Genomic DNA, 11119 nt, shown 5'->3' on the forward strand with positions numbered 1-11119 from the left:
CTCAGCCAATGGCAGTGTGGCTCAGACCATTTGTGTCAGTGGGAAAGCACTTGATTGGAGGAGTTTTCTTTTTTTTTTTTGAAGGGCTGGGGGTTGCATATGTACCAAGAGACTGGACTAAATTCCAGTGCTTATGAGAACAAATAAGAAATGGCCATTGTCTAGTTCAACCTGAGTCATGGAGGCAGAGCAAAGGGGTCTGTTCACATTGGGGAAACACGTGCGCTTGATGGAACCGCAGTGTGTGTCCGTGTTTCTCCCAACCCAAAGGTGAAGAGTTGAGGGCGAGGTCATTTCAGGACCCCCCACCCATCTGAACTGCCCACACTGCATGAATTATAGGCCTCCCATATTAGGGCAGTGGTTTGTGTTGAGTGTTATGCTTCCTGGTCATTGGGGGATAGAATGCAGCAAAGAGACACGTTGTTTCCTGCTGCAGTATAACCCCCTGAATTTCAGCAGAGTCCTCCATCATGGCTCTCCTGGGGTTACTATAGGCAGAACGTAGGTAATGCAGCGGATAGCACTGTCACCTCACAGCCAGAAGGTCCTTGGTTCAGATTCAGGTGCCTTTTTGTGTTGAGTTCATGTTGAGTTCATGTTCTCCCCATGTCTGTGTGTGTTTCCTCTGGGTACTCCGGTTTCCTCGCACAAACCGACAACACACAGGTTAGGCTCCTGGGCCAAGGGGTGGGAATTAACAAGGTGTTGCTGTAAATGAGCATGTGCGCTCAGTCAACCTACCCTGCATAAAGGTTAAATTACAGACATTTTGGAACCCGCAATGCAAGCTGATCAGGCACACGTTTTGCACTGTTGCAATCGGTTAATCTGCAAATACGAGCTTTATCCCCTTAAAGACGGCTGTGTGTGACCACAGCAGCCGGATGCCACAACAATGCTGGTCTCTGTGCCGTGGGTTAGCCAGGCCATGCCCAGCTCTGCACCAGCTGCTCTGCTGCCACAGCGACTGGGCCTCTGTCATCACAATGGAGACCGACAAAGGTGGGTTTGTACACAAATCACTGAGGTTGGGATTTACATAAACTTCATCACGGTCACGGTTCGGTCGCTAACGGGCCAGGGTGGACCCGTGCTGATGAAACTCATCCAGTGCGTCACATCAGCCCTTTCATCGGGTTTCAAAGACAGAAGTGGGCCAAGCTGGGTTTGGAAGTGTGTTTTGAAATCAGTCCAGAATCTGCTTGAAACTGCATGTTTTACTTTTCTGGCATTACTGTGAAGGCCCCGGTCCAAAACCTGCAGCTGGTGGCATGGCCCACACACTGCGTTTACCAATGACCAGATTCACAGTGCTGATGTAAAATCACCATTGGGGTTTTATATACAAATTTGGCTTGATAGATGTTTTGTCTACAGGTGTAAAAATGGCACACTTATATCAGCTGTTTGCAGTTCCCATCCCTTTAGCTTTTCTATTGTTGTTATCAGATGGAGAGTATATATCAAGATGGTTGAGTCAACATACTCATCTTTATGGCCAGATGGGATATCAGACTCCAGTCCAAGCCCAAGGTAAAAAGTGCCTGTTTTTGTCACTGAACACACTATATTCACTTGTTATTCTGTTCAGTTGTCCTGTTAAAGGTACAATAGGTAAGATTTTTGTGTTAAAACATTGTTACAAGACCATTGTAAATCCCTTCCTATCATTGAAAAAGGCTCACTGACGTGTTGACAGTTGACGGACTGACACTGTACCAAAACATTGTATAGCTGTACAATAATTCAAGCTCGTTGGTTGGAAATTGGTTCTAATTGCCAGAGCCAATGGCATGGGGGGGGTGTCAACATCAGCGTGTTCACTGAGAAGGGGGAGGAATAAACAGTGTTGTGGTTTGAGGGTGTTTGTTGCTGCGATTCCTCTTGTGACCGTTGGATGTCCAAAATGACCTATTGTACCTTTAATATGCCATAATAAGCTTAATAATAATTGTTCATAAACCAACATTCCCTCATAGACAGGTCCGCTTGGGTTGGCCACAGTGGCAACAGCAGGCAGGCAGGCAGAAGACTTGATCCATTGGGGGGAAATCCAGAGACGCTTCCGACCTCATGACTTACCAGTCTCTCCTGGCGGCATTCTCTTCCGATGTCACTGCCGCCAAAGCAAAATACTATCAAACGCAAATTCAGAACTCTGCTTCTAACCCCCGGAAACTTTTCTCCATTTTCTCCTCTCTCCTCAACGCACCGCTTCCTCCTCCTCAGTCCTCCTTCGCTGCTGATGACTTTGCTGATTTCTTCGATGAGAAGGTCGCAGTCATCCGCAGATCCTTTACAACCACCGCCCCCCTCACTGTGCCCTTCCCCCCCTCTAGGCCCATCCCTTCCTTTTCCACTTTCTCCCCCCTTACAGACTCTGATGTTTCTCAACTCCTGCTCTGCCACCGCCCTACAACCTGTGCCCTTGACCCTATCCCCTCTTCTCTTCTCCAAACTATCACACCTGACATTCTCCCATTTGTCACCTCCCTTGTCAACTCCTCCCTGTCTTCCGGCTGTTTTCCGGCATCCTCCAAGAGGGCCCACATCACTCCGCTGCTAAAAAAGCCTACCCTGGATCCCTCCATCATCCAGAACTACCGCCCGGTATCTCTTCTTCCTTTCCTTTCTAAAACTATAGAACGAGCCGCTTCTACTCAACTTTCTTCTTTCTTGTCTAACAACAACCTGCTAGACCCCCATCAGTCTGGCTTCAGATCGGGCCACTCGACAGAGACTGCACTCCTCTCCGTCAGTGAGTCACTTCATGCCGCACGAGCAGCCTCCCTCTCCTCTGTCCTCATTCTTCTAGATCTCTCTGCTGCCTTTGACACTGTGGATCACTCCATCCTTCTGTCTGCCCTGTCAGCAACAGGCATCTGTGGCACAGCCCTGGACTGGATTGAGTCCTACCTCTCTGGTCGCTCCTTCCAGGTTGCCTGGGCTGGTTCGGTATCGACACCTCGGCCCCTCGCCACAGGAGTTCCCCAGGGCTCAGTCCTTGGCCCACTTCTTTTTTCTCTCTACACTCGCTCCCTTGGCCCTGTGATCACTGCACATGGGCTATCCTACCACTGCTATGCGGACGATACCCAACTCTTCGTCTCTTTTCCGCCGTCTGATACGCAGGTTTCAGCCCGTATCTCTGCTTGCCTGAGGGACATCCAGAGCTGGATGGACAACCACCATCTAAAGCTCAACCCAGGTAAAACTGAAATGATATTCATCCCTGCTAATACCTCTCCCCATCTGGATCTCTCCATTTCCCTCGGGGATACCACACTCACGCCGTCACCCAGTGCAAGGAACCTCGGCGTGGTGATGGACAGCAGACTGTCCCTTTCCGAGAACATTGCGGCGGTGACCCGGTCTTGCAGGTTCTTCCTATACAACATACGGAGAATCCGCCCCTTTCTCACCCCCTACTCGACCCAGCTCCTGGTCCAAGCGATGGTTCTGTCCCGCCTGGACTACTGCAATTCCCTCTTGGCTGGCCTCCCAGCGTCCGCCATCAGACCCCTCCAACTCATCCAGAATGCAGCAGCTCGTCTGGTCTTCAACCTTCCCAAATACTCACGTCACCCCCCTGCTTACTTCCCTCCACTGGCTGCCTGTCATGGCTCGCATCAAATTCAAAACATTGGTGCTAGCCTTCCAAGCAGTTAAAGGGTCTTCCCCAGCTTATCTGCAAAAAATCATCAGACCCTACACCCCTGCCAGACCTCTTCGTTCAGCCTCCACAGGCCGCTTGGCACCGCCCCCTCTCAGAACCTCCACCTCACGCTCACGACTACTGTCTGTTCTGGCTCCACGGTGGTGGAACGAACTCCCCGTTGAGGTCAGAACTATAGAATCTCTCCCCACCTTCAAGCGCAAGCTGAAGACACACCTCTTCAAACAGCACCTCTCCCCATCCCTCCCTACCTCCCTGTGAACCTTAATTGTTGTCTCTGTGACTTGCTTTGTGTATCGGTATTTTAGTTGGCTAGGTAAGCAGTGTTTGGATAGTTAACTTTGGTGACTTTTGCTCTGTTTGTTTGTCTGTTCAAAAAAAAATAAAAAAATAAAAAAATAAAAAAAATGGCCTTGTCCTTATCTTTGTTGTACAGGTAGCAGTTGAAATTGTACTTACCTCTAGGGTCTTTCAGCGAACTTATCCCTGGTTATGGGTATGCACTTTGTTGTACGTCGCTCTGGATAAGAGCGTCTGCCAAATGCCAATAATGTAATGTAATGTAATGATCCTTGACACCCAGATCCACCCTTCCTTACCAGTAGGTTGCATTAATAAAGTGTGTGGAATGGGACACTATGTGTCATGAAAATTGATTAAGTACTCTAATTGTTCCCTTCTGTGTAGATGTCTGTGCAGCACTGTAAAATGGATGGGGTTAGCTAACACCATCAGTAGTTTCATGCTCACATGCTTTTACATGGAGCACCATAATCACTCAGATCAGTGTAATACACCCTTTATTAAGAGACTGGCAGTACACTGCAGACATCTTCATGTTTTAAAGGAGCACATCTGTCATTCAATCACAGATTCTGCTCCGACATGGGTGAAGTCACCTCATCTTTCCACAAGCAATGAAGAATTGCATCCTGACATGTTAAATAATGTTTTAATAATCACACAGCATATAAAATGCAGACAAACGGTCTCACAATCTAAATCTGCCGCTTACCAGTCGCAGCAACATGCTGCAGCTCAGTGACATCACAGATCATCACATCTGTAGTTGAGGTATAATATTTAATAATATTTTTGTTCCTCCTGATCAAGGTGCCTCACAACTGTGATAATCACATTTGCCAGGGTGCTATGCAGGTCCACTTAGTGCTCAAGTTCTCTATGCCAGCAAAAGGCCCTGACCAAATCATAGCTTCTGAGTATAGCATGATCGTGATCCAGCCTGTGGTCAGAAAAGCACCATGTTCCCACAGATGCTAACACAACAGCTCCACACAATCCCCCTGTAATCAACCAGCTCTGTAACAAGCCGTTGTCCTCCTGCACTACAAATACTTGCTCTAGGGTGCTAAGCAGCTGAGGTGGGTACAGCTTCATAGCACCCATTGGATCCTCAGTCTTCGGTCAGGTCTGCCGGCCAATACTGGTCCTGCATGTAGTGACTATGGGAGGAGTCTGACACGGGGGACAGGAAGACGTCCAGGTTCTGGGTTTTATTGAGGACGTCCTGCTCCCACTGTCCCTCCACCAGTTTGTACAGGTCCATTGCAGCCACTGCGTCCTCCACCGAACTGTGTCCCACTCTACCCATCTGAGGAGAGAAGGGCCAACGGTCACTGCTCTGCACTCGTTTACTACCACACTCATCTAATCACATCCAGAAGCCATGTCCCAAACCCCAGGTGTATTTAGCTCCACGAAACGGTAATCATTCAACATTTTATCATGGTGATCAATTCTAAATATGATCAATATCAAGTTCAAATCTATAAAGAGACCAAAATCAAATCCAAAAATTACTTCCTGAATGTGAAAATTAACAGTGATGAAAACAATATAAAGATATTGTCTATAAAGTGGACCTTACTGATAACAGCATATAAAAATCTATATTCTGCCTGAAAGCTTTCTGGGATTTATTTTCCTTCCTTACAGGGGTAAACCCTCTGCGTGATGGGAAGACGGGCAGCTCACCTGGATGTCCCTGTTGAGCAGGGTCTTGGCCAGGTTCTTCAGAGAGATGCTGCGTCCAGCCGGCATGCCGGATAGCTGTCTGAGCAGACGCGTGCAGCAGGTGTCCCGGATCATGTGACGGGGGGGAATGAAGCCCAGTGCCCGGAAATCATTGTGCAAGGCATGGCCCACCACAACCTTCCCCTGCAGAATCTGTAGAATCTGAACGCAAATTTAAAAACGTTATCATCCAGAACACAGCAACACAACGCTCCCCACAATGAGGACCCTACTTTACCTCTCCCCCATCACAAACACCCTGTCTGTCTCACCTTTTTCTCCAATCAGTAAGGCACTGGGCTCTTTCCAATCGCTTATTTTTACCTCCTATTTTTACATTCTTGCCTCCTTTCCTCACTCCTAACTTCACACATTGGAGGAGGCAAGAAAAGGAGGAAAGGACACAAGGATGGAGGAATCAAGGAAAGGTTTATTGGACGAAAGGAATGCTCTTTCAAGCATCAGTTAGCAGCCATCTCAATTACAGATGTGGAGAGTCCATCACTAATCATTAATACGTCACAAAGGACGCACTCGCGTTTCGACGCTCAAGAATCCTTTGGGAGCCTTGCAGCTAATCACGGGTTGGAATGTCCCTAAGGACAGTGACCATGATCGATTTCCAGGTCAGTCGAGGAAAAAGGATAAAATAGGCCATAGGAAAGAGCCCTGTCTCACCTCCCACCCCATCACTGACATCACTCTCACCTCTTCCCTGGCTTGTTGGAAGGGCACAGCGTGCAGCAGGTGATGTTGGCAGATGCCACTCCAGCGGGTGCGGTAGTCTGTGACGGGTTGCTGGGGCTGGATGTACTGGTCATACAGGACTTCACCGTGGTAATTCACCAGGCTACATCGGGCCAGCTCGCTGCAGCGGGCGTCCTGCCCCGTGCCGACCATCTCGCAGTCCATAGCCACCAGCTGAGCCGGGCCAATCGCAGCGCAGGGGGAGCTGCGCCCGCTGCTGACCTCAGATGAGAACCCACTGTCCAGCTCCCACTCCCCTTTCCCAGCACGGTGTGGCTCCGTCCCAGGTCCCGTATCTCCCTGGCCCCTGAGCATTAAGCACAGGCCTCTCCTCTTCCTCTTCAGAGCTGCCATCTTCCTCAGCGCCGCCTTGCGACGCTCCACCCTCTGTATCTTGCTTGGAGTCCGTTTCATGGTATGGCCCTTCGTTCCATGCGCCTCTGCCTCAAGCGAAGGGGAGACAAAGTGGCACGTCGTGCTCTGGGATACAGGCGAGGGGCTCTGCCGAAGCATTTCCCCTCCACTTCCGGTCCCTCCACGGTCGCTGACGCCAGGCCTTTTCATGCCTGTGGAAATGACAGCTGCAGTGAGTGACGTGGTTAGCATGTGCACAATGAATGAGCTAGCTACTCTGGCATGACACTCGACGTACAAATATATATACTTATATATTTTAGATATACACCCGCATATTGAATAATCAGAAATGGCATGGTATGAACCATTATCGATATATACCACACGCAATGTGTCAGTTATGAACAGTTCCCCCAAAAACTAATTTATCTCACGAATAATATAAACGAACACAGAATTGTTCGTTTTGGTTAGCTATGTTTCGGTCTCTCGCTGTAATCGAATTGTTTATCCACAGCAGATATATTAAAACAGGAGATTAACATTACGAGAAAGAAAAAGCTAGCCAACATATGCTAGCTAATTCTGAATTTCACACCGCCATTGATAACCAAACCGGAACGCCACAAGTACTTTCTTCCCAAATTTATTCGCAGATTTCCCACATCTTCCCGTTGTTACTCGTGTGATGTAAATGGGTTTCTAACAGAACTGAGAGCTACATCAATTAGCTAACGTAAAATATATTGCTGTCATCTTACCTTTCACGACACGTGGATTCGCACTAGTTCTCTGCCGGGAAGGACATGCCAAGGCTTGTTGGTCAGTACTCGCATCACGATTGGTCGGCTCAACACGCCACTCCCACTTCCGTGGAACTGAATTGTCTGTTGACGTAACCGTTCCCGCTGCGCATATTTGCGCAGATATTCACATTTTATTGATGGATACTTGTGGAAACCAGGGTTTTCTATCGACAGAAATGTCCAAGGCCAACAGCTCAATGCCTCCAAAAATATATATAAATAAACAATTGAGAACACGTAACAGAATGTAATACATAGGCAGAATACAGTGATTGAGTATCACACAGAAGAGCTGCTCAAACGGAAGGATCCTTTATTTTCCCGTTCAGTGAGGATTACTTGGATACAGTGTCCACGCACCAAAAAAACCCAAAGCAAAATGAGTAATAGTCGCCATAATAGACACGTTGGACAGTACAAGTCATATTTATTTCACTGTTACATCACCATAGCAATGTAAAAGATAGGCCTATAGACTTTAAAGATGTTATGAAAAAATATTTAATAACTGTTTTATATATATGATAAGATATAATATTTTAAATGTATCCTCAAAATTCACTTTTAGCAATGTTGTTTGGAAACACTGCTGATTTTGTTGATTCTTCTCTCTCTGCATGGGGGCAGCATGTACTTGCTTCCTGTACCAAGCAGGTATGCCACTTGTTCTCCATCACTCAATCAATATAATAAGCACAATTTCATGCTTCTCACACCTTTATAATGTGTTAGCGTGAGTGCAGCCAGCCTCTGCAGTATTCCCATAAACAGGCAACATGTGATTGGAGTTGTTAATCCTTCTCACATGCTGCCCTGTGTCATGTGCATGAAAAATACATATCCATCAACAGGCAATGGGCTCCAAACACCAAACCTGGCTGTGTAATGATGGGGGCATGTAATATATTGTGTTTGCTTGTAGGTTGCAGACAGAAAAATGTGGATGAATTTAGAATGATCCTCTTCCTGCTGCTCTGTTTACTGCGTCACTGATTGACGCTGGTGTGGGCAGCCGCTTACTGTGAATTGTAGTCTTTGAATCCATTCATTCATCAAAGAGTAGTGTATCTATGGGAATTTGTGCTACACATAGTACACACATTACCCAAAACTTGTCTTTAGGGGCTGTGAAATGGAATTGTTTCAAGGAATACTTGAAACAAGAAGGTGATGTAAGAATACTGGCCAGCTTCCAAGGACAAACTCCAGGAGGGCCTCAGAGGGTGAGGGAATGCAGCTGAACAGCATAATTACTGGGCTTTCAACCGTGTCCCTTAACCACTGTTTAGGCTTATTTATTTTTTAATCATTATACAGGGGCGCTACTGTTGTATCCATGAGCAAGATACTTAACCTGAACTTATTCAATAAATATCCAGCTGTGTGTCACTGCATGTAAAGAATGCAAGCTGTCTGCCATAATGCCTAAAATGTAAAGGCCAATGGCTCTCTGCATGTGTGGCAGTTAAAAGATGGCTTTGTGTCGTGGTCACAGGAGTCCTTCACAGCTGGTAGAGCTGGTCTGTGAACACGCTTCTAGAACTGCCCAAGAGGTACTTTCTCCAAAATGTCACCAGCTGATTGTGCCAGTTAGCATGAATGTGTGCTGTATAAACATGGAGTATATAGATATAGTCATATGCAAAAATGTGGGCACCCCTGGTCAAAAAGCCTTTTTACATTTAATATCTTGATGAATCGCAATGAACCTGACCTCTAAATGGTACAAAGTTAAACAAGTTCAAATTTTAAAGCAAGATTACTTTACATTTTTATTTTTTACAGTATGAAAATAAAAAAAAGGAAAGGCCCTGTTCAAAGGTTCGAGAACCCTATCAGGTAGTACTTTGTAACTCCTTCTCGGGCAACTATAACCGCTTACAAACCCTTCCTGTAGTTTTTCCAATTCTTGCTTTTGGAATTTTTCCCCATTCTTCCTGGCAGAACACCTCTAACTGACAAATATTCTTTGGATTTTGACATATGCTTGGGATCATTGTCTTAATGGAATACCCAACCTCTCTTCAACTTCAATGTCTGGACTGGCCTTTGAACATAAGCCTCTAGAATTTCTTAATATTTGGTGGAATCCGTCCACTCGCACAATATTTCCTGTATCCCCAGCTGCCCCAGAGCCCCAAAGCATAATGGATCCACCTCCATGGTTAACACTTGGCAAGGTGGTCTTCTCTACAAAGGCTTTACCAATTTTTCCTCCAAAAAGTACCTTGGTGGTGGCCAAAATGTTTTGGTTTTGTCAGTCCAAAGCACATTGTTCCAAAAGGCTTCAGGCTTCTCAATGTTTTCTTTTCATACTTCAGATGCTTAAAAGGCTTCTTTTCGGCAACGATGGCTCTTTGTTGTTTAAAGTACGTTGTATTATTATCCTGTGAACAGCTAGACCTGCCATTCTATCTAAACATCTTCCAGACCTTGCCTTGACTTCAACTGTTCCATTTATCTTCCATATTCTAGTAATATTCAAATAATGTTTCTGACAGTGGAAATAGGCAGTTTGAAACATTGAGAGATTTCCAAAGGAAGAATCCAAAAGGTTTCCCAAGCTTTTGCACAGGGTCCTTTTCCTTTTAAAGAAGTAAAAATGAAAATAAATGTAATTATTAATTGTAAAAGGCTTTTTGACCAGGGGTGCCCACATTTTTCAGTATGACTGTATGTGCCTGACTATAGTGCTGTATTGATGTGTAATATATGTCAATAGTAAATATACAGTCTTTAAAAGTTTAATATATGTTGTGTGGCCTGATCATTTTTTACTTGACAGATAGTATACCGGCTCACCAAGTATAATAATACAAGTTACCTGTTGCCACCTGGTGTGGAGCTTACTTCATTACATGTGGAGTCAAAAATAATCACATTGCTGAACATTTCAACAGATATTCTGTGTACTGACAATAATGGTCTTGGACAAGTAGGTGCACAAACCCTGACTCTCTATATTTTTGGAGAAGGGGTCTTTATTTTATTTTGAGAAGGAGATATTGCAGGGAATATCTGATAAATAAATAGAAAAAACTGCATTTGTTTGTTGCATGAAACCTGCCAGTAGAGGATCTCTTGTGAAATGTGTCCTGTGTCTGTTTAACTAGAAACCTGTACTTCGGTCATGGTCTGGACCTGTACCAACATCAAATCAATCAGTCTTTGTCTGGCAAACATTTCACAGAGTTTCATCTTCCATGCACACTGTCACATAACTGTTCCTGTATCTGGCTGAACAGTTGCTGTTCTGCAATACTGAGGAGACCCATATACACACTCACATCGTATGCACACAGTATTATGAATTATAGCAGTATTTCCTCTTCTCTAAGAAACTAATCTTGAATTCCCCTTTGCCCCCATATCACTTGGCACCCTGGAGTATGTGAGGATCATGTGTGAATAAACACACTGGTCTGTGTTTGTGTAATTTAATTAGCCAGTTGTCCCTGTATATAAGAGAACTGAAACTGATCCTGTGAAGGAAGGC

General features: G+C 45.6%; 1 protein-coding gene across 3 annotated transcripts; it reads right to left on the reverse strand.

Annotated features, from left to right (window-relative positions):
* Nucleotides 1-4462: 4462 nt before the first annotated feature.
* LOC133111753 (apoptosis-enhancing nuclease-like) lies at nt 4463-7707 on the reverse strand. 3 transcript variants are annotated; one of them, XM_061222326.1, is made up of 4 exons: nt 7579-7707; nt 6422-7026; nt 5675-5875; nt 4463-5291 (listed from the first exon to the last, which is right to left on the reverse strand). In XM_061222326.1, exons 2-4 carry the CDS (start codon nt 7022-7024, stop codon nt 5094-5096), a joined length of 1002 nt encoding a protein of 333 aa, XP_061078310.1. In that variant the 5' UTR covers nt 7025-7026; nt 7579-7707; the 3' UTR covers nt 4463-5093. The 3 variants fall into 3 exon arrangements, with proteins under 3 accessions (XP_061078310.1, XP_061078311.1, XP_061078312.1); XM_061222327.1 differs by having other exon boundaries at nt 6422-7041; nt 7579-7706; XM_061222328.1 differs by lacking the exon at nt 7579-7707 and adding an exon at nt 7451-7569.
* Between the last annotated feature and the right edge of the window lie 3412 nt (nt 7708-11119).

The sequence above is a fragment of the Conger conger genome, chromosome 15 (assembly GCF_963514075.1).
Source record: "Conger conger chromosome 15, fConCon1.1, whole genome shotgun sequence".
NCBI classification, from domain to species: domain Eukaryota; kingdom Metazoa; phylum Chordata; class Actinopteri; order Anguilliformes; family Congridae; genus Conger; species Conger conger.

Coding starts and splice junctions, on each gene's coding strand:
- LOC133111753 (XM_061222326.1), bottom strand. CDS start 7,024: ATGAAAAGGCCTGGCGTCAGCGACCGTGGAGGGACCGGAAGTGGAGGG. Junction 5,876..6,421: donor TCCAACAAGCCAGGGAAGAG/GTGAGAGTGATG, acceptor ATTTGCGTTCAG/ATTCTACAGATTCTGCAGGG. Junction 5,292..5,674: donor TGCTCAACAGGGACATCCAG/GTGAGCTGCCCG, acceptor TTCTCTCCTCAG/ATGGGTAGAGTGGGACACAG.